Genomic DNA, 24910 nt, shown 5'->3' with positions numbered 1-24910 from the left:
TGATAAAGAGTATTCATCAACACGTGCCATACGTACTGAAATATGTATCCCGCTTTTGTTGTGGTGTTACCTTCTATCAGGATTTTGCAATTGTTGCAGAATTGGTGTCGTTTTGTTTTTTATATTGCTGTATCGGGGCGAAAATCAAGCAAGTCCTCTATTAATTTTTATCTGCTATTTTTCTGAACTATTTGTTTTAGCTAGAAATTAAATTACAGTTAGTAGTTAAAAAGTAACGGTTTTTATGCGATCAAAACGATGCAATAGGTGTTTGATAGTATGGATTATGTCTCGTGCATTTTATTGTTACATTGACCCGAATCTACATGGACAATGTGGCGTTGATGCATTGATACCTGATGTCTTTGTCTGATATTTATCGGTTTCACGTCTGGTTCATTATCTAAAAATATTTTATGTAATAGGATCATCGGGAAAATGTTTAAATCGTCAATAAAAGCAGATCATTCGTGTTTTCTACATACTTCTTTAAGATTTGGTAATTTCAGGTATGTGCCTTGGTATTTTGAACATTGCATTTTGTGTTGAGTCTTGTCATTTCTAGAAGCACGAGACAAGTTAATGTAATGTTTATGTTTTTGTTCGGTTTTGCACTCAAATCTCTTTCCAATCTGTTTAAAGTTGCCGTATATTTTTTTTATGAAACAAAATAATGAAATAGAATGAAAATCAAAATTCCTACCAACAAATTAAAAGAAGTCACTAGCGATCCTTCGAACAAAAGATTGTTTCTGTCCTGTGACGAATGTTTGTTAAAGCCTTAGATATTAGTTTCATCATGTTGCGTCACTTTCGTATGGAACAGAGCAATAACTCATCATAGATACTATGATTTGATAAAAATGTTGTACGTCGGACGTTCGTTTTTTCTGCAAAAGACGCATCAATGACGCTCGAAAAAAAGGTTAAAAAGGCCAAATAAAGTACGAAGTTGGGGCGTTGAGGACCCATCATTCCGAAAAGGTTTGAAAATACTGCTAAGGTCATATATACCTTTAGTGGAAAATCCTTAGTATTTCGAAAAATTTAAAGAAATTTCAGTGTTAAAGAGTTAGAGCAAAGGTTAGGGTAAGAGGTTGGGTTATGGTTAGGGCTCGGGTTATCTAATGTAGGGTTGGCTTTGTAGCCTTCACGAAAATTGATGAAAGTTAATTCAATCTTAAATTGAACAAAACAATAAAGAAGAAAATTGTGGTTATTTGTATATGTATATGTTACTGATGACCATCAATTTGTGTTATATGAAAATATATAATATACCAGGACTGGTCGGGTTGTAATTATTCGCCTTTGTTTTACAAAAAAATCCTTATAAATATATATTTGGCTTATAATTAATATTAGCAATTCATTGACAGTACATTTACAGAACATAACCGCATCAATGGTATTTCATTTCAGTTGTCAATTGTTAATTACAATACAAATGGTGATGATTTGGTCATTTCCGTATGTCATTTTAATTTTAACCACAAATTTATTTGAAATTAGTAACTTTAAAACTGAACTATTTTTTCCGTATGTAAAGTGGATTTTAGTCGTTTGGGGATATAAATCTTTAGTAAAGCAACATGGCACTATCTTGTGTTTTTATTCACACTTTGTCCATTCCACTGTGGATGGATTAAAGTGACAAAATCCACACGAGCGTACGAACCCGCCTTGGTGTTTTGGTGGTAGCGGCATCGCCTCGATTTCAAGAGGTCTTGTGTTCGAACCCCGGCCATGGGCAAATCAGAAGTTTAATAATTAGTATTTGCTGTCTCTCCGCTAAGCACGTGCTATTTAGGAGTAGTTACAAATAATGGTCGGCTCGGAGTCGGAATAATGTGTCCGGGTAGGATGACAGGAGGACTCATACCTTGTGAACAAGCAAGCTTAAAATCCGGCTCAGCGTGTCGATTTAGTACAACGCAGGGTTTATATTCATATCATATTACCATGTTGTCGTCCTGAGTATGCATTTAATTTGCCACTGGGCGTGAAACAGTCATCCATCCGTCCACCCATCAACCCATTCATGAGCTAACGTATTAACAATCTTTATTTTATATAGGGACGAGGATATTGGTTTACATATCCACGAATTCCAACAGGACCTTCAGCTGACAAGGGATACATGTTAAAAGATGAAGCAAGACACACAGTTATTACTGAATTCGACAACAATGTTGCCCATTCAAATAAAAAGGTAGGGAAGATCTTTTCACTGTAGTTTTTCAAGGAAAATTCTAAATAGAAAGTCCCTTTTCAAATGGAAAAATCAAAAGCACAAACACATCAAACAAATGGAAAACAACTGTCATATTCCTGACTTGGTACAGCCACATTTTCTTACGTAAAAAATGGTGGATTAAACATGGTTTTATAGCTAGCTAAACCTCTCACATGTATGGCTGTAATAATCTAAAGTAAAAGTTTTGACCTTTGCAGTCATGAAATATGTTCTAAAATGTCTAAGGATAAAATGACCTTTGGATTGGATTTACATAATTTTTAGATATTTTACTTGCGACGTGTTTAATTATATTTTGACTTGCAAACTTTGGTCATGGACTTACCTCATAATGTATTGAAAAAAAGACGAATTGTTTGCTCCCTGAAATATTCGTAGTGGATTTACCATGATCTATTTATAAATAACCACTAAATTCTAAATAAGGTATGGAATATTTTGACAGATGCCTGAATAATGAATCAAACACAATTGTTACTAGATGCTTTTAAAATTCATTATTTAGAGTGAATATTCCTTAATAACTGCCAAAAATAAAAAAAGAAAATGTTATAAATTGCATGCGTCCGAAGCGCTTTTCTTGATTTACCTTCGTAAGGAACGTCCAAAGCCGAATATTTGAAGGCCAAGGGTGTATAAGAATCTAAACAGTTGAAGAGCTTTTTGATCCAAAAGGACTGAAAAGATATCCAAATCCATCTAAGGTAAACTTTGCATGAGGGGATTAAAACCTTAGTTTCTTATATTTTCAAAAATTTATTAGCGGACAATTTCAGAAAGTTTGTTCAACTTTCATTCCTGATGAAGAAAATGCATGATCCGATGAATGTGTTTTTCAAGATCTTTAAATGACGTCTATTCTATGCCTATAGAGGTAGGTCACTACCATTGATTGAGGTGCTGTATATACTGTCATATGTTAATTTGTGGTTGCTACATTAATTTCAGCATGGATTTTTCCTTGATAACGAATTTCATCCCGATGGAAGTGCTACTGGATACAACAGGTACAGACCTAAGGAAGATCCCATAATGCACCTGAAATATAAGAACTCTACTGATAAACCATCAATAATAAACAGAATGACAGGTAAAGCAATATATACATATATATATATATATATTACAAGTTTGTATTTTTAATAGTTTAATTTACGTGGAATCTTTGATACAAGAGTCTCTCGTGTGACTAATCCCATTAAAAATGTAAGGTTTCAACAGTTATTAATGTTAGGTACTTTTACTTGTTGTGTAAGGTTTTTAAACTGAAACAGTTTTGTCGAATTTTTAGTTTTCCTGAATTTGCTGAAACCTTATACAAGGACAACTGAATTGGAACATTTTGCGAACTATTTATTTCAATAATTTTTAACCCCTTCAGCTAGTGTTGCAGACTAAATTGATTTATATATTCTTAAGATGTATTTGGCGGTTTGACGTATAACTCTCATCTCCTTTGTGAATTTTGACGTACAACTCGCATCAGCTTTCGAAATATTGGATCCTCAATGTTTTATAACTTCGTATTTTCGTATTTTATTCAACCTTTTCAACTTATTTGATTCGAGCGTAACTGATGAGTCATTTGAAGACGAAACGCGCGTCTGGCGTACACATTTTTAAACCTGGTATCTATGATGAGTTTATTTTGTTAATAATTTACTATCAAACGATAAGTTAATGAATTTACATGGTACGAAAAAAAATGCATAATGTGAATTAGACATTTTTCATCCATTTTAGCCTACAAAAACACTCCTAGAGACGCATGGATTAGAGGAGGAATGTTCAAAATAGTCCGTGCATCGTAAGTAGTTATTCAAAATCTGCCTACCCTTCCGGAGCACCTGACATCACCCCCGGTTTTTGGCGGGGTTCCAGTTGCTCAGTCTTTAACGTTTTATGTTGTGTTTTGTGTACTGTTGTTTGTCTTTTGGTCTTTTTCGTTGTTTGCCATGGCGTTGTCAGTTTAGTTTCGAATTATGAGTGTGAATGTCCCTTTGGTATCTTTCGCCTCTTTTTTATGAAAATAAATATTTTAAGATATTTCATACATCGAAATATTCCCCTTTGAAATCTTCATTTGAAGAATTTAGAAACTATTGTTATCAATTGGATACTAATACACATATAGGGGATGCAGTTATCTGCAAATATCAATTGTAAATTTTGCTCTCCGTTACAGGATACCGGAAGGTATACCAGAAGTTACATGTTGTCTGATATTTGTCATCGCTGTAATGTGATGCAATCGTATTAACACGCTATATTATTTTTTTTTATTTTTGTAATGCTCTTTTTCATTGTATAAACTTGTCTTGAAAATCGAATTGCAAAAAAAGTAATTAATTTTGTTTACATTGGAAGACTAGAAGCAACATTCAGTAGTTTACCGATACTTAAATCTTATATATTCACTAAAAATCTAGATGAACAAATTACGAGAAAAAACGAAAATGAGGGAACCACATCAACTCCAAAATGGAGCGAGACAGGATGCTTCGACAGGGACGCGTTTTGCATGCATCACCACCATGCGAATACAATCAGTGAAAATGTCAAAATTGGGAATAAGACACAATCGGGAAATGTAAAAATCAGACGACTCTTCTGGCTTCAAAAGATCAAAGACTGTGAAAACATGTGTCTTGCTATTTAAGACACAAATACCTAGAATCTTCTTCACTGATTCATAAGTGGTGTTTAATTCAAAATTGTTGGGAGTTCAGATTAGAAAACTAAGCAGAAAAAATCAACCTGAGTAAATAGATAAAGGCACTAGTAATATACCGCTTTTCAATAGTCTTACATCGATTTAACTGAAACAAATCCGGGTCACAAACAAAAACTGAGGGAAACACATCAACTATAAGAGGAAACAAAACGGAACAACAGAAACACTGAACTGCTACAAAAACAAACGTTAGATTGTTTCCACATAGTTTAGTTTACTCTGTAGAAATTTAACAGGAAATTCGTTCTGAATATCATACTATCAAATGCAAATAAAAGCAAAGATATGTCACATGACCTGGTTATAAATTATCTACGTTCTGCAATTCAACAGAAGTACTACAAATATTTACATTCCACAATGATTCATTTGTCTCCAATTTTTAACTTTTCTTTTTTTTTCTTTTTTCTATAAGTCATCTTTTTCACATCACGTCTCAGTTCAACCAAATCGCTTTACAACAAATTTATTTGGCATACTGTGATATATATATAATAAACTCTTCACTTTTACAGGTTATCAGACAGCGCTGAGTTACTTAATTTAGTAAAGTAAGTTTTGCATAAAAGCACACATATGAACGTACACCCATTAGCACACACCGACTCTTAAATAATAGTTTTTATTCGTTTTAAATATTGGGTGAACATTCAATTAAGAATTGTTTCATTTTTATTTTTATCATTACTATTTTGTCTACTAGTATCATTAATATGCTCGCAATAGCTTTGTGTACTGTTATGGCGATCTCCTTTTTTCTATAAAAACCGTGATCTTTCTATGTTTTAGAAGTTTTTGTCTCTTTCAGTGAAGTAGTTGAGGCAAGACTTATGTGTAAGATATCCAGCGTTAACAGCTGTTTTAGTTTGTGATTATGTAATTATGTGCATACATCACAAATGCATTGCTAATTGTATATATATGTATATATATATATATTATATCCACCAGTGTTGAAATGAAGTGGAAGTAAGCAGTTATATGAAACCGTACGGCCTTCAATTAATAGAAAAACCAATACCGCATAGTCGACTATATGCATAAAGACATGGAAAATGTGAAACAACTCAATCAAGAAAACTAACGGCCTAACCTGTAACAAAACAATTAACGAAAAAATAACTTGACAAACATGAACTTACGTATATTTGTAACGTAATTTAGGCTGCATTGACTTGTAATACAATACTATGGTTAAGTCAGTGTAAGTGGAATTATTACGTGTGGGTCAATTGTATTTGGAAAAAAACTTGTAATAACTCAAATACTGAAAATCGAAAAAACGGGAAAATGCATAACAAAATGACAAAACCAACCGTTTGACTGTATTAACCAACGGAACTCTTAGAAAACCATTGTCAAATGGAAAGCATTTGTATTAACATAATATTAATAAGAAGATGTGGTATAAACACATGTTATAGCCATGGAAATCATGTAGCCCGTCCAATCAGTCACGGCAAACTGATATTGAAAACGTTCCATAGATGTTATGAATAAGTTTGTTATTATATATGTAGGACTCTGAATCGCGATGATACTCCGAACCGCGATGGTCACGCTGAAGTGCGATGGTCCACGATGAAGTGCGTTGGTTAACACGCTGAAGTGCGATGGTGACATTGTGACGCCAACTTGTCGATAGCTACGCTGAAGTGCGTGTGTGGTTACGCTAAAGTGTGATGGTCTACCTTTGACGTTGACGTTGATTGTTACAATGAATTGCGATGGTGTATACTACCTTAATCCATTTATCTGATGTTCTTACAGTTTTCAGGAGATAGAGAAAAAAAAAATAACTATGACAAGTTCCAGTTGAAATGAATTATACGCATACATTTAGTCGATATATACTTGATTAAAATTTGCCTGTATCTTTGTTTTGCTAAATCTCATCTGTGGTAGGTGATAAATCTTATGCTACATTGTGTGATTCTGTATGATATTATGATATTTTTAGAGAGAATTCTGCACTACAGTTCATAGACCAGAGCGTATTTATAGGAGATTCTCCTAATTTAGGAGAGCCAGCAACAGTTAACGGCCAACCCGTATCAATTGGAAGATCTTTCCCGATTATGTCTTCAAATATGTGAGTAACGAAATTTATACGAACACTAATGCGATGGAAAAAAAATCAACAATCAAATGGATGAATTAATAGCAGAAAAGCTATTCAATGCTTTCGGAATTTAGGGTTGTCAATTCTCATTAACTTCTTACTTTATTTGCCTTTTTAAAACTTGTTGATTGGAGCGTCACTGGTGATTTTTTTGTAGACGAAACGCGCGTCTGGCTTACAAATTTTTAATCTTGGCATATATGATAAGGAAATATTTGTATAAGGTTCGATCATCTCTTAAGATACAAATTAATTCTGAAAACGCCTCTTGTGCAGTACAATTGGTATAGTTTATATTATTAGAAAATTTGGTCATTATTTCTGTGGGAGGACTATAAGTCCCAGGGGGAAATTACCATCCTAATAAATAGGATTGTATTTCGGTATTAGACTTGATACATTAGTTTATTGAATTTTGCTATAATAAAATGTTGGAAAACGTTTTAGATTTAGGAATGTATCTCTGATTCCTTGTCCGGGATGGGCGAATTCTAATCAGTTTTTGTGTGTCCATTATCAAGGCCTCTAGCATCTTGCTGTTATACATGGTATAAGCACTCCATCTTTTACATTATGTTTTCTGAGTTTCTATTATTAAGGACTTCAGCAACTTGCTGTTATACATGGTATAAGCACTCCATCTTTTATATTATGTATTTGAGTTTCCATTATTAAGGCCTTCAGCATCTTGCTGTTATATATGGTATAAGCACTCCATAATTTATATTACGTTTTTGAGTTTCCATCATCATGTCCTCAAGCATCTCTGAATAGATATATATATTTGAAATAAACATCTACAGGTCTACAACTCTAGATTTCTTGACGTCAGAATATATTTGCGTAGTAATTTCCGTAATAGAAGGTAAACATGGCCTTAAAAAACTGACCAATTGACTCAATGAACTACAATGCATTGTGGGCTACTACGAGTTTACTACCGCTTAAAAACACGTGGAGTTAGTGGAAAAACTGTCAACTAATATAGTGTCTGGGACTCTCATAATAAATGATTTTGTTCAGCGAATGTGTTTAATGTAAAATATATAGCATAATCTTCAAATTGCATGCTCAGATATTGTTTACTGGCTTCACGATTCGACTTTCTTTTTCGCCTTGTAAAAGTAGTTGAACAGGTTTTGTCCATTGTAATGCATTGTACCTGTGGATTAATTTCACGTGAAACAGTGAAATTTCCAATGAAGTTATTACTGTCCAGAATAGAAATCTTTTGAGCTCTTTTAAACCCGTCAAAACGGTTTGAAGGAATGGGTTGCACGTCTATCTCTAAATATGCTTTTGGATTTTTTTGTATCCTGTATAAGGGCATACGATACAATTTTAATCTCACGGTGATTTTTTTTATGAAAATTTGCATACAACCTAATTTTCACCTAGTCAATTCAAATATGAAATAAAAAATATACCTTCATGTGCTACTTTAAGAGATAAATGGGGTCAAAGTTTTAAACATTTACAAAAAATTTCGGTTTTGTGGACATTTCTATCCTTTGGAAAGACATACATAACATTTTTTGTTTCAAAAGATACACACAAGCGCATTTTTGTAAAAATAAAACATTTGGAAAATCTTCTTTACATAAGTATGTTCTAAAATTGTATAACAATTCTTTGGAATTAATTAATTTTTATCAAAGTTTCAGGATTTTAGAAAAAAAACGGTTTTTTTTTGCTGTATATTTATCTTATTTTAAAAAAATAGTATAAATAATCTTCATACGTAATGATAGCACCATACATGATTTTATTAAGATTGGCAAATATCCGAGTCCGTTAAAAATATAAAAATTCCAATATCTACTTTGGAAGAAAACGAACTTTGCATAAACGAAAACAAAACGAAACTACAGCTGCTTGCAATGATTGAGGAAAATATTGCTTCATTACCTTCAGAACAAAGGGAACAGTTTGAAATAGAAAAAAAATCCAAAAAACTGCAATTTGCCAAAAAATCAATACTTATTGATTTTGATAACATTTTCAAAGAAGAATTAAGAAATGTCTTGAGCAGTTTTGATAAAATATGATAGATGATATAGGTTTTATACATGTTCTGTACCTGTCAAATTCTAAATTTAAAAATATTACACAGTATTCTATAGTAAATATCTCTTTTCGAGATAATGGAAAACCAATCATTCTGAAAGGTGTTTGTATATAAAAATAAGGAGGTGTGGTATGAATGCCAATGAGACAACTATCCACCAAAGTTCAAATGAAGTGGATATAAGCAATTACAGGCAACAACAATGAGAAAAACCCATATCGTATAGTCGGTTATAAATAACCCCGATTGACGATTACACGTGTTTGTTTCTCAAAAACAGATTAATAAATAAATACCCTTCCTCGATTTAAATTACTTTTTAATCATAAAAAAAGGTACAATATCATAACATCAATTTTATGAATAGTTTGGAAATTTCATTGACCCCAACAGATATTTGACACACTCTAAGTCTTCCTTTTTTTACGAACCCAAAATTCAAGGATCCTTTTTTTTTTACTATCTAAATGAAAGTTTGTCTTATGAGTAATTGTGTTTTTCACTGTTATTTCGTTGTTGTCTTGTGGACGAATACCTGAAATCTTCGTATAGCTTAACCTGTCACTTGTATAACAGTTGGAAAAAAGTGATCAAGCGTAAAGGTTAGCATTAACCTATTTTCCAATAACTATCAACTTTTTCAAGTATCCGCAAAGGGAACAAATTCTTAGGTTTGATAAGCTGATATCTTTACCTGATAAGGAAATGACCTGTCCTCCATTTTGGTATACAGGTGAGGAAAACTATGGCATACAAAAAGACCCTATATAACTAACACTAAAGAACGCTAAAACATGCCTATTCAATTAAGCTTGGATAGGGAACACAGCATGTTCTACTTAATAAATGTTTCCAAAGGCAAAAATTTGAAATTAGTAGCAAAATCGGTTAACTAAACATTGAATTTTATTGGTATACTGAATAGGCTTTGTGAATTTGAACTGAATTTCAAATCCGATGTATAATTAAGAATATACTTTATAGGTAATCTTTAACGACTTAATTGAATATTTAAGGATAAAAAGTTTAAATCCACGAAATTTTATAACATTTAGAAAAGAACCTGTTTTGATATATAAATTAGTATTCTTAAATGAACTGGGGCCTCGGCGGCCGAGTGGTCTAAGTAGTTACTACTGTAATCACTAGCCAGTCAACACTGAGGTTGTGAGTTCGAACCCCGCTCGTGCGGGTGCACTCGACTCCAATCTTAATTGACTAGGATGGTCAGTTTTCCTATCGAAGGTCGGTGGTTTTCTCCGGGCACTCCGGCTTCCTCCACCTATAAAAACTGTCCGCCACGAAATAGCCCAAAAACGGTGCTTAAAAGTGGCGTTAAAACACTAAAAATCAAATCAAATCTTAAATAAACTTTTAAGTTAAAAAGTTTCAATTTGAGAAATTGAATCAACTGTTGACATGTGTAGAAAAGGGCCTTTGTTGATATAGATATATATACATATAATTACTCTAAATTTCAGCACAACAATGTTAAATCTGCAAATTTGCGGAAGAAAATTTTTGTTCTTCCCTCGCCGGGATTCGAACTCATGCTATTGGGATATCGATAAATTGCTAATTCTTGATTTAAATTTTAAGGATGCAAAGTTTCAATCCAAGAAATGGAATCAACTTGAGAAGAGGACCTATTTATGTAACAGATGTTTTCTTTGATGGTTTTGCTGATAACGAATATTACCAAATGGGAGCCATTGGTTGGGATAAACTGCACAGACAATCCCCTTTTCACAGTATTACTAATGCACAATTTGGTTTTTCTGATGTAAGTTGATTGTTTTAAACGGGGCCGTGGTAGTTGAGTGTTTTAATTAGTTCAGTGACAAAAAGCATGTCAATATTAAGGTTGTGAGTTCGAACTCTGCACCTGGCAAGAATGTTAGACTCCAACTAGGATTGCACGTTGTACTGCCCACGAATGTCGCAAAAGAGGGCAAAATATACCAAAAATAAAATTCATAAGTCGATAACATAATGACAATGCAAACTAAAATACGAAAAGACAAACAGTACAGAAAATACAACCAAAAAACCGGGGGATATCTCAGGTGCACAACAAGGTTAAGCAGATCCTGCACCACACAAGTTTTGACACATGTGCCAATTGGCAATTGACGATACCCATCAACAATCATTGCAACAAAACATTCAAGAATTATCTTAAAATCTGACACATGTTCTCACAGAATACAACTACAAAAGTGTTGATTCTTATTTATGTATTAATAAATGAAAAAGTAAGGAATATTTCAGCTCACAAGTTTGATGAATTCATATTTTCAGAAACAAGAAATTATGCACATTGTTTACAACAATAGATACATATTATGCCTTATTTCAAGTGCAACTAGTCCCATCAAGCTATAAAGAAACCCAAACCTTAATATTGTAATACAAATGCATAATAGTTTACTCAAGCTAAACATATAGAATGAGTTAAATATGTTCGCTGCTCTGTTTAAAAAAATCCCGCACAAATCAAACTTTTTATAATAGATATAAGAAGATGTGGTATGAGTGCCAATGAGACAACTCTCCATCCAAGTCAAAATTTATAAAAGTAAACCATTATAGGTCAAAGTACGGTCTTCAACACAGAGCCTAGGCTCACATCGAACAGCTAGCTATAAAGGACCCCAAAAATTACTAGTGTAAAACCATTCAAACGGGAAAACCAACGGTCTAATCTATATAAGAGACGAGAAACGAGAAACACTTATGAACCACAGACTGTTATAGATTGATAGTATATAAATGACGTGAATAAAAGCAGAAAATAATGAAAAGTCCGTGTCCTTGTCTTTGAGATATAAGCCATTGAAATATTTGCAGGAAATAGTTCTCTTTAGATTTTTGTTATATATTTAACATTGGCACCATTGTCCTTTTAAAGACTACGATTTATAACAAGGTATCAATCATATATGTAATAAAATTATGAAAAGAAAAGTAGGAATTAGCGGAAATGCTTTTTATTGGTTCTTCAAGGATAGTTGAATATCAGGCAAAAAGTCAAAAACAAGACCAACGAGTACACTCAAAGTTAAAAAACGGGTTATTGGTTTATAAAATGTTATTTAGAAAAGATTTTGCAGGGATTTAGCACTCAATTAATACCATGTCTTCTTGTATAATATTAAATTTACAGATGTTTTTATGGAACTCAGTATAAGATTATCATTTGTTACACTTCTAGTCACCTTTAGATACAAATGTATTTTTCTACCACAGCCAAGCGAAGGAAACAGAGTCAGAGATATTCTTCAGGATGAAACGCAGCGAACTGGTGACGATATCCGAACATTCAGAGATATGGATAACTCGGTGACGGAACTTGATGTATCAGATGATTCAGTCGTTACAGTTCTAAGTCCTACAGCCTTCCATATGACAGAAGAGTGTAAGATTAGGTCAAATTGGAACTTTGGATACTGCGAACATGCTTTTGGTAAAGTAAGTGGTTAACACTTTTTTCATCAGTGTAGCATTATTCAAAATGAAAAATCAATTACGCAAAAAAGACAATGAGGATATGAGGCTTTAAATTTGAACTGCCATTTTTGGCGTTTGGTAAACACCAGACTAATTAGAGGTGCTTGAATAAAAAAAGAAAGAATAAAGCGTGTATGAAGTTGAAGAGAATCAAAAGAAAAATAATGCAAAAGAAAATGTAGCATATATACTGTAAACCAACTTATTTTCGCGGATACTTTATTTCGCGTTTTACCCTTTGTAGACCACTTCGCGGCTATTTACTTTCGCGATTTCCTTACTAACTTGATTAATTTTAATAAGGAATGATCCAAGTTGTACATAATCGCGACGATTTATATTAGCGTTATTTTTCTACTCGCGAAAGTCGCGAAAATAAATCGCTCGCGAATATAAGTTGGTTTACAGTATTGCGATATCGTTAAGGTAAATGATTTCATCAAATAAGAATAAACAGAAGAACAAGCACATGTATATATAAAGATAAGAAGTTGTGGTATGATTGCCAATGAGACACCTCTCCACCAGAAGCAAAATGACATAGAAGTTAACAACTGTAGATCACCGTACTGCCTTCAACAATGAGTAAACGCCATACCACATATAGTCAGCTATACAAGGCCCCAAAATGACAAATGAAACACAATTCAAACGAGAAAACAAACAGCCTGTTTTAAGAAGAAAACAAGGAACGAAAAACAAATATGACTTATAGCAACAAACGACAACCACTGAATTACAGGCTTCTGACTTGGGATAGGCACATACAGAATATGGTGGGGTTGAACATGTTTGAAGTCTCATACCATCCTTTAGCATGGGTCAGTGATGCAATGGCACAACACAAGAACAAACTATACAAATCAATAAATGAGAAACTAAGACGAGAAACAGCGATGAACAACAACCACTGAATTACAGGCTCCTGAATTAAGACAGGAGCCTGTTGTTTAGTGGTTGTCGTTTGTTGGTGTGGTTCATAAGTGTTTCTCGTTTTTTGTATAGATAAGACCGTTGGTTTTCCTGTTTGAATTGATTTACACTTGTCATTTTGGGGCCCTTTATACCTTGCTGTTTGGTATGAGCCAAGGCTCTGTGTTAAAGGCCGTACTTTGACCTATAAATGTTTACTTTTTACACACTGTGACTTGGATGGAGAGTCGTTTCATTGGCACTCATACCACATCTTCTTATTTATACATATAGAAAATACAATAGTTGTAAAATGAATCCCCCAAAAGACACAATACTCAGTAATACTTGGTCAAATTTCCATGATCTCGGACTTTGAAAATCAACTTTGAAGAAGTTGTGTACCTAAGATGTTCCCGTTTATGAAATGTCAAATTGTAAGAACTAATTGTTTTATTTAGAATATCTGGAAGAAAAACAAGTTTCTATTTACAGTAGCTAAATACCGTATAGCGGGTTATTTTCGCGGGTGTAAAATTTCGCGATTTTCATTAAATAAGGTATACGAAATATTTTGGCGGTTCTTATTTTGGCGGATTCAAAACTTTTATCAATACCTTTCCATGTACACTTTGGAATTAGCGGAATTTATTTTGGCGATTTTGTTCTATCCGCGAAAATAAGCGAAAATTTACACCCCGCGAAAATAACCCGCTATACGGTATTGTTCGTCTTGATATAACAATAAAAGTAAATACAATGAAGATTTACACTCTTTGAGGTGGTACCTAACACTACAGGGAGATAACTCTGTGAAAATCAACTAAACGTTTTAATCACGTTGTATTGTTAAGGAAATATTAAGCTTCTCCATGATCAAGATTAGTATTTGTCAGACTGCTATATAACCAATGAAATTTTTCTGATAAAGTGGTTGGTTGAAATTTTTTGAAATTTTTATATTTTTGTCAAAGGGTCAAAGTAAACATTTTGTCAAAATTTTATGAAAATTAAACGAGCCAAATTAATATTAGTCAAGGTGTTTGGTACCACCTTAATATATTACCAGGATGTTTTCGATTCTGTAATGGCGAACTGTGAAAATCTCTAAAAAAGCAAAGTACTGTTTATTACAGTTAGCTATAAAGTACTCTTCAGAAAACGTTTTAACGATGACAAGGGACGATGATTACGAGACAGCCAGAGTGGATGCGGATTCACCAGATGATGCCAGCTTTCTCGTCATTACAGGAGAAAGTTACAGTTATTCTATGTATTTTGAAGAGGAAGTTCCGAAAGGATTCAGTATACAAATGGTCGGATTGTCAAAGTAAGTTTCGAAAGAATTTAATATGAAATGAGCAGATGCAGATTCTCAAAGAACGTCCCGAAAGAAGTTAACATAAAAATGGTCGGATTGTCAACGTAAATTGTAAAAAGAGGATATGTAAAAGGATCGGATTGTTAAAAAAGGATTTGAAAGAAATTATTTTAAAATTATTGGATTGTCAAAGTAAGTTCACACTGGACGTCAAGCAAACAACAATCGATCAATGAATCAAAATAAGTTCCGAAAGAAGTTTGAATAAAATGATCGGATTGTCAAAACAAGTTTCACTTCATAAAATAATAATGTCTTCTTATTATTTGTGTTGTTAGGTGTCTGTCTATTGACGTTTTAAATAGATATTCGATCATACAAGAGTGGGAGAGGTTTTCAATTTGAATACCATATATGTATTGAGTAATTAGACCACTGTAGAAAATTCCGGACTGTTCATTTGATACTATTCTTGATCTTACTGAAAAGTTCATAATTTTGTACAATTATAGGAAACTTTTTTATTCGATTATATTTTCTCAGGCAAAATCATGACAAAAGTAATTAATTCCTTTGGTCTCACAATGACGCTAATGCATGATTGCTGATTTGGTTCTATATGATCATTCCAATTTTATATCAAATTCATTCGTCACCTCTCAATCAACAGAAATTGATAGTATGATAGATAGTTTGTTTAAAAAAATCTACTCAAATATCACATGTAACAAAATGCCAACTTTTACACACACTTGATATAGCATGTTTATGTTTTATAAACCATATAGCAATTCCGTTCGCTTTTCCTCATTCGTGACATATAACTGAATGTCACCCAACATTGGAGCCGGTGAGTGAACAGGGAACCAGTCTCGCTTCCGGACATCATTTATGTGTTGTTCATGTTGCCCAATCTTTAATTTTCCGTGTAGCTGTTGTTTGATTGTCCCTTGTTTCCTTTAAGTCAATTAGCACATTCAACACACATAAGCTGATCATGACATGCATCTGTTAGAAAATGATAATGAGTGAAAGGTTCTACTGTGGATTCATTTATATTCGTTGGATACCAATTTTCGTAAATTTCGTTGGTATACGCTGACCACGAATTCAAATGTCCAACGAAGTAAAAATGTTCTTTTGGTATATATGCAGACTTTTTGTAAAACCCCGAAATCAAATATTCCCAAATACATAATTTTCCCTTCAATCCACGATAATTTGTATCCACGAAAATAAGTGGATCCACAGTAATTAGAAGGGCTTTCTCGAATAAAAAAAATAATTCGGTATGATTTCTCAAAATTGAATTGATGCAGTATTTTTATTTCGATTTTTCACTTGACAGTGTCCTTCAAAAATATTCTTAATAAGAACAAAAGAATTAATTGCGAATACATCAATCAAAAAGCAAACCAATGACGAAGATAACCAAACAACATCTATAGGGCGAAATGTAGTTTTTCAACAATAGACAGATGTCTACACCATACGTTAACTGTTTGTTTAATGACCTTTTGATGTCACTTCTGGATCCAACTTTGTACACTAAATGTCTTTTCACATGATTTGTCTCATCTTTCAGATCACAAGGTGTACGATTAGGAGTGTGTATCCCATCCGATGCTACTTTTAAAGTTTCCGGAGGAATGGTGAAATGGGCAGCCGTAGATTCACTAAGCGACGTTGATGCGATCGGAGACTACTTTTACGATTCCGATACTGGGTTTGTGTTGTTAATGTTATTACGTTATTCTAAAGTCTGAAGTGGCAAATTATTTGTCCATGATTTCTTAATAGCCAACAGTTATGGTTTACTTTTTTTTAATCATAACACATCAAGCTAATCCCTCTGGGAATAAAACCACTAGTTCATTGCCCCATTGCTTTCTATGTAAAAAATAAAAACAACACGTTATGGATTTCATGCGTCCGAAATTCCGCAATTTGAAGCATTAATGGCTACTTTGTCTTTAAGTTCAAATGAAGTGGCAGTCATTTCATATTAAAACAATACCTTATCCTGACTTGTGCAGAAAAAAATCAACATATCTTAAATCGCATATTAGAGCGCACTGGTTCCTGCAAGTTTGATAGTACAAATAGAAGTAGAACTGAACAACAGGACAAATGTGCCCTCCAACCTCCAATGATAATTTCATATATTTTTTTTTTATTCAAAAGAAACTTTTAACAAGGGTTCAACAGTGATCCCAAGTGCCTAAGCTTCCATTTCATACCAAAATTACCTAGATATTTTACTTATTTTCAAAATTAAAACTCTGCGTAGGAACTATTTTGATTAAAATATATACTACTTTCTCGTATGTTTAATTTCTGACCGGTCCCGAATTAGTGGTTAAATACCTCCAACAGCATAGAAAATGACATCAAGATGATCAAGCAGCTTGAAATGTAGTTACATAATTTAAGAATTGAAAATGTACTGCTGGTTGACCGCCAGTCCATGACATGATTACATACATAACTTCTTTGTTGATAAATTTACGAATTTTTGTTGTAATTAAGGTTCTAAGTCTGTCAGGAAAGTTGACCTCAGGTGACTTTGGTTATTTCTTTTCATGTACCATATGGGCATGATGAAAGTAAAACCTCAAAAGCGCTTTGGACGCACAAAATTTATAAAACATCAATGTCATCCTACAATAAGAGTAATACAATCTGACGATGTGTACCTGTCGTTTTGTATACTTTTTCAAAATGTTTATCTATGATGAAATTATGTTTTTTTGCAAATAGGTACCTTGCCTTATTCCTGGCTGACGTGAACGATTTTGAGCCTGGGGAAATAGGTCAATGTGTTGGAGAGGGTGAAATGTGTAAAAGAGTAATGATACGAATTGAAAACGGCGATTTAACTCAGACTGACTGTTTAAGTGCTGCTCATGAAAAATTCAACCTTTCTTCGAATATAGTAAGTTTATTCTTCAAAGTTAAAGGGGCACTAGCTGTCAAAATCATGTTCACCGATTTGACTCAAATTCTCATAGTTGATTTATAACATACTAAAACATATATCCAAATTATAGTAAGTCTTTAATAAACAGTTAACAATGCATAAGATAGATAATATATATCAGAATTTCTGTGTATTTTAGTCTACATGCTATCTAATTAACTACCGAGATGACCTCCGAAAGCTACCGACGGTCACAAAACACGATATAAACATAAATATAAATATAAATCAATAGCAACCTCGTGCAATTAGATTTGTCTATGTCTGTTTGATTTCATGTTATAGGTTAAATAAATATAGGCAATTTTACCTGTATAAGAATGATTTTTTGTGGATCAGTCAATCAAATGATTTACCTTTGTTTCAATTTCAATGTTGACAGTCTTTTCTTTTGATAACGGAACACGCATAAATCATGCGTAATTCATCTCTATCTAAGGGGTTAAATTGGAGTTCACATGAATACGGATTCAATAAGATCGAATTATTCACTTGCAAGTGAATAATTCATCATCGATGTATCTTATTTAGCTTATTTTGACAAACTTGAACTATACTGGCTGCGTTATTTGCGTTTTATGAGATAAGGGATTTCTTGTAATCTGTTAATACTGCAATAACATTAACGATACCAATTTAACTGCATCAGATGAGTATTTCGACAATTAATGTCTCTGTAGTAATGCTCGAGGCCAAATTGTTGATAGTTCAAAACCTAACACAGACGTGGCAAAATTCTTTGATATATATTTGTGCACCATCGGTTTGCTATGATGATTGTTGTCGTATGATAACACACGCGTTACGAAAATATCTAAGATGATTTTTATTTTGCGTATTTTCGCAGATGTGAATAAATAGTCTTTCTGTCGATCAATGCCTTGAACATTTATTGTTAGTGTTTAGGGTATATCAGCATAATGTTCATTGAACAGAAATAATATATTGTTCTCGTGTATCTCCCGTGCTGATAAATGGCCGGCGTCTGAAGTAAATTATTCCTTGATTGATTTATAAGTTACGTATCTAATTATATTTTCCTTCTTTCAATATGTTCAGTCCGAATCCCGAAGGAAACTTACAACACTACTCAAACTGCTAAGTGAAACACTTACTCACGGAAGCAGACATAAAAGGGCCGTTGACACTGCTGGCGAGATAGATACCAGAGAACTGTCTGCTTCTGCAAATGAACCACCTGCGGTAAGAAATTCTCTGTTAAGAATAATACGGACAATAAACAGCAGGTTCCGAATTCCAAAATCTCACTATGAATAGGATTATCTAGGGGATAAGTCAAATATATCAACGTTAAATCATTAGAGAAAGATAATGCACTACTAAATCTCGTGCAATACGATATGTCTGCATCACCGAATCTCGTGCAATACGATATGTCTGAATCACCAAATCTCGTGCATTTCGATATGTCTCCAATCTCCACAGTTAAATTTCAAATATAAAAAAAAAAACGTTCGAGAAGCTTTGTTTTTAAAATTTATAATTCAACTGAGTGTAGAAATACGGAATCATACGCCATGCAATGATATAATGATTATTACAAAAATCTATATATCTATCACAGCTGTGTCATGATACCATTACAATAATTTTGATTAAACGCACATTACTACGGATTTCACAAGAATTGAACTTAGATTGCTTTATATGAAGTGTAGCTAGCTTAACAGCATAGGTTCTTTATCATTAAACGAATAACACCCGTTTTACAGTCAGATTTTTCATTTCTTAAAAATAAGAAGATTTGGTATGAGTGCCAAAGAGACAACTCTCCACCAATTTCACCATACGGCCTACAACAATTTTTACTCATTTTTATATTATTAAGTTATTTTGAATAGAGATTTAATGAACCAATGTCCTACTGATTGTCACTTTAATTGACATGAGACGAATAACTCTCATGCGAGTCAGTTTCTCTCAATTGTGATATTTGTTCTTATTGAGATGTTTTGTATTTCTTTTCAGAACTGGGGAGCAGGTTCAACCAGAGGATGAGAAAACACAGGGTGTCAAAATCTAAATTCAGATAAAAAAAAAAAAATCATACGAAACCACTTCTGTTTCGTTGTATCAATAAAAATGAAAAAAAAACGCCTTTTCCTGTTGACTTATACATGTTATATATCACTCTATTTTGAAGCATTTGCGATATACAGTGAAACCTGCAAAAGCAAATGCTTTACTTTTACAAATTGTGACTTGGATGGAGAGTTGTCTCATTGGCACTCATACCACATCTTCTTTTATCTATAAACCGAAACCTAGCCAAAAGTAAAATAACAAAGATACCGAACTCCGCAGAAAATTCAAAACGGAAGTCCGTAATCAAATGGCAAAATCAAAGGCTCAAACACATCAAACGAATGGACAACAACTGTCATATTACTGTCTTGGTACAGGCATTTTCTTCTGTAAAATGGTGGATTAAACCTGGTTTCTATAGCTAGCTAAACCTGTCAATTGTATGACAGTCGTAAGAAATTTTATTATATTTTCAACGATGTGTGCACAAAACAAACAGACATAATAGGTTAAAATGACACAAATAGGGGTACAGCAGTCAATATTGTGATATAATCTTAATCACTATAAAAACAACAAACATGTAACAAAGAAACACACAAAGGCATATGGACAAAGCACATTAGCAAAAATGAAAGACAAGAGTACAAAAATTTGCCATAGCACAAAAACACAATGACGGGATGTATAAGTACAGAGCCAAGTCATATGTAACAAAGAAACAAAAAAAAAAGGCATATAGTCCATCACATTAGCAAAATGAAAGACAACAATACATTTTTTTTTTACTTTAGCACAATAACACAATGACGGGATGTATAAGTACAGAGCCACGTCATATTTAACACAGAAACACAAAAGGCATATAAACAATGCACATTAGCAAAAATGAAAGACAAGAATACAAAAATTTTACCATAGAACTATAACACAATGACGGGATATATAAGTACAGAGCCACGTCAAATGGGTATCACAAAAAAACAGACTAAACAGTAAAAGTAATATTCATAAAGACAAATAAAAGAATACCATACACGTTATTTAGATGATCAACGAGTCGGTACCCAGAATCTATAGTTCAAGACCATCGTGTTTTATTTGTGAAGTTGATACGGAATATTTATCAACAAGGTTTTGATACCTTCAGATGAACTTATTTTAGAAAAAGGACGAGAAGTTCTTTGACATACCCCTGGTTCATCAGCCTTCTACTCCAAACATGTTCTAAAGCCGCGTCATATCAAATTATATGCGTTGCGATCTTGATGACACCGAACATCTGCCAAAACCGAACAAAATCTTAAGGATGTTCGCTCCTCTTGTTTTTGATTTTTTGTCAGATATTCGGAATCCTTTGGTTTTATCCATGAAGTGCCATTAAAATAATTTCTCCGCTAACCCCTACTTTTCTTTTCATAATTTTATTACATATAGTTTTAAAAGCCATATTTGAAAATCCTATAAAATCCTTGTTATTTTTTCGTATTTTTTAAAAGAAAAAGGGTGCCAATGTTAAACGTATGAAAAATCTAGAGAGAATTATTTCCCGCCAAATTTTCAATGGCTTATATCTCTAAAACAAGCACACGGACCCTTCATTTTTTTCTGCTTTTTTAGTTCCTTTATTTATATACTATCCATCTATAACAGTCTTTTTATAATCTTGTTATTTTAAAACAGAAAAGCGAACATCCTTAAGTCCCAAAGAGGTTTCAGACAAGTTTTTGGCAATGTACTATTATAAATGATTCAGATTCCTTTAAAGTTTATGACATATTGAAATATTGACTTCACGGGACGGTACATACTAAATTGCTATGGCAATATTTATGACAACATATCCCATGTAATGATATAATGATAACTTTAATTAGCAGGGAGGCAACATATACCAATATGATGTTTAAACTAATAAGTTGAAAACAAACTGACAATGTCATGGCTGGAAAAGACGAAAAAAGATTAAAAGACAAATAACGGTACACAAAACACAACATAACGACTGAGCAACACAAACCCAAAGAAAAACTAATTCCCCTGAATTTGTTTCAAATTTAGGATAAATTCCGAAAGTTATCCCTCGCATTAGTTTTTTTTTAAGATAAAGAGGTAACTCATTAATTAGCAACAGGACAGCGTCCAACAACGACAAGAAGACTAATTAAGCGACAAGAAAACTTACTTTTAATTATTTCAATTAGATAAATATAGAAAAATGCATTACAGTTTATTTGTTAAATATACGTTTACAATAAATTTGTCTTCTTATCGATAATTTTTTTTCTTGTCGCTACTTTTTTCTTCTTGACCCTGATAAGTGAGACGGGAAAAAGAATGATACTTTGCCATTTGATTGAGGTATGAAACTAACAATGCAAAATGATAGAACCGTATCTAAATTGAATGATATTAAGATACATCTGCGCATGTCACGTATTGTAACGTATGTAACAAGACTAAAAACCAAACAAGTATAAACGGTCTAAACATGACTGAAGGAAAATGATGTGACGCTAAAACAATAATACGGCAAGCTAACGACACACAAAAGTTAGCATACGGTTTTCAACAATATAAAAGGCTATTTAACAAAAAAAAAAAAAAAAAAAAAAAAAAAAAAAAAAAAAAAAAACTATTTGAAGAGGACACTTTCTCCACTTGTTAGCTTTATTATTACAATTCCGTAAAAGGCTTGAGGTATAATATGCATGATACAAATGTATTGAGTGTAAGTGAGGTATCTTTTTTGTTTTGTCTTATCAGCGATTCACAACAGCAAGAAGTACATTTATAATAACATATTTCACTGTCACTTATTTATGGTAACACCACATCTACAGGTTCAATGATTGACCAAAAATATTTACTGACCGGATCATCTGAGTAAATGTTTTGTGATATTTTCGTTGGTCAACTTGTAGTTTTCTTTGAAATCGTCTTTTCTTGTCTGATTCTGTGTATTCATTGACATACTCTGACTTTGTCACGGTCTACCCACATTTCAGAATCATGTTTTTTGGATCAACGAACCGATTGTTTTGACAATGATTATGTTGCTATCTGTCCCTCGTCAACTTCGTCTTGTTTCTGGGGTCGGACTTTGCCAATTTTTGTATAAGCATTATTAGATTGATTTGATTTTGATTTTTTGTGTTTTAACGCCACTTTATAGCACTACTTTTGTGCTATTTCGTGGCGGCCAGTCTTTTATTGGTGGAGGAAGCCGGAGTTCCCGGAGAAAACCACCGACCTTTGATAGGAAAATATTATTTTTAGAACAAGTGACATCACACGTTTTGTATATGCATAAAACACAATATAGAAAACTAAAGATTGACTAACACGATCAAATCTTAAATCACAATCTACTTTTGTAGTAATATCATATGTTTCTATGCCTTACACATCTTCTTTCGTTAGAGAACATTGTGAAAAGTAAAATAACAAAAACACAAAACTTCAACTGAAATTCAAAACGGAAAGTCCTTTTTAAATGGCAAAATCAAAAGCTCAAACACATCAAACGAATGGAAAACAACTTTCATATTCCTGACCTGGTACCTAATGTAAAAACTGGTGAATTAAATATAAAAAAAATAGGGAGATGAGATATGATTGCTAATAATACAACTATCCATCAAATAAAGTGGATGTTAGCAAATATAGGCAACCGCACGGCTTTCAACAATGAGAAAAACCCATACAGTGCAGTCGGCTATAACAGACTAAAAGCTAGCTAAACCTCTCACTTGATTGACAGTCGTATGAAGAAAAAAATAAAAATAAAAAAAAAACTTTTTCAATTAAACATTTTTAAACAGTTCTTATTTCTACTTAAAGGTGATTGAATATAAAGATTCCTTGTTTCAAGTCATGAAAAAGTTTTCTTTGTGAAAAAACCCACAATGATTCCAACAACGAATACGCTGAAAATGAAACAAGCTGGACTTTTGTTGTTATCTACAACTTGTTGATTGCTATTTCAATGAGTACTAATTGTGCACTACCATTGTTAGACTTGTCGATATATCCATAAGAAGCAGACTTGTCACTTGTTTTCAAATCCTTGTATTGTATTGATCTACGTATGCATTTATTTGTTTTCTGAATAAAGTATTTTTTTACACTAAGACACAGAAATCATACGGTACGTGAAAAGGTTACTTCTAATTAAGGTTACTATCATAAACTGGAAGATCGGGATTTTTGTATTGACCTATTTACAGATAGTGACATACACGGACGGCAAAGGCTATTACAAACGTGATGATTTCAATTTTAAAAATGTCAACTCTCAATTAATAAGCAGTAACATACCTTCTGGCGCTTCGTATGATGTTTACATGTCACATTTAAACGGCATTCATTCACAACAGTGCTTCAAGAACAATTGAAATCGAAACTTCATAAGTTTTACTGTAACCATTACAAATTGGTTGACCAATGGTCGATGCTACTACATATATGTGTCTCAATTCACTGACGACATGCAGTTTACGGCTCTAGATCTTAAGACACCATTTCATTTCTGATAGTCTGATCTGTAATTTCATCGATTGTGGCTTATTCCCATTTGTGGCAAATAGACTAATTGTTTTCACCTGTCCTAAGTCTGGAATCTGATGTTCAGTAGTTGTCGTTTGTTGATGTGGTTCATAAGTGTTTCTCGTTTCTCGTTTTTTATATAGATTATACCGTTGGTTTTCCCGTTTGAATGGTTTTACACTAGTAATTTTTGGAGCCCTTTATAGTTTGCTCCGTGTTGAAGACCGTACTTTGACCAATAATTGTTTACTTTTATAAATTTGGACTTGGATGGAGGGTTGTCTCATTGGCACTCATACCACATCTTCTTATATCTAAGTATGGATTTGTATGGCATATGACACAGACAGTGTATGATGCATCAATTCTCACTCTTTTTTAGTGTTCGTGCGATATCATGGGTTTTTCTTTG

At 33.0% G+C, this 24910-nt stretch overlaps 1 protein-coding gene across 1 annotated transcript in view; it reads left to right on the top strand.

The window, feature by feature from the left end:
• LOC127719150 (cell migration-inducing and hyaluronan-binding protein-like) overlaps positions 1–20025 on the top strand; it is a 49188-nt gene extending 29163 nt beyond the window's left edge. Inside the window, exons 13-24 of the mRNA XM_052225173.1 lie at positions 2078–2212; positions 3206–3347; positions 4001–4064; positions 5507–5542; positions 6952–7083; positions 10781–10964; positions 12431–12652; positions 14740–14933; positions 16510–16650; positions 17685–17859; positions 18964–19107; positions 19894–20025. Of these exons, the coding sequence (XP_052081133.1) occupies positions 2078–2212; positions 3206–3347; positions 4001–4064; positions 5507–5542; positions 6952–7083; positions 10781–10964; positions 12431–12652; positions 14740–14933; positions 16510–16650; positions 17685–17859; positions 18964–19107; positions 19894–19923 (1599 nt within the window). The 3' untranslated portion in view covers positions 19924–20025. The remainder of the gene's footprint in view (positions 1–2077; positions 2213–3205; positions 3348–4000; positions 4065–5506; positions 5543–6951; positions 7084–10780; positions 10965–12430; positions 12653–14739; positions 14934–16509; positions 16651–17684; positions 17860–18963; positions 19108–19893) is intronic.
• The last annotated feature ends 4885 nt before the right edge of the window (positions 20026–24910 follow it).

The sequence above is a fragment of the Mytilus californianus genome, unplaced genomic scaffold (assembly GCF_021869535.1).
Source record: "Mytilus californianus isolate M0D057914Y unplaced genomic scaffold, xbMytCali1.0.p SCAF_10, whole genome shotgun sequence".
Lineage (NCBI taxonomy): Eukaryota > Metazoa > Mollusca > Bivalvia > Mytilida > Mytilidae > Mytilus > Mytilus californianus.
The sequence above is the reverse complement of the archived record's forward strand: the minus strand, read 5'-3'. Positions and strand labels throughout refer to the sequence as shown.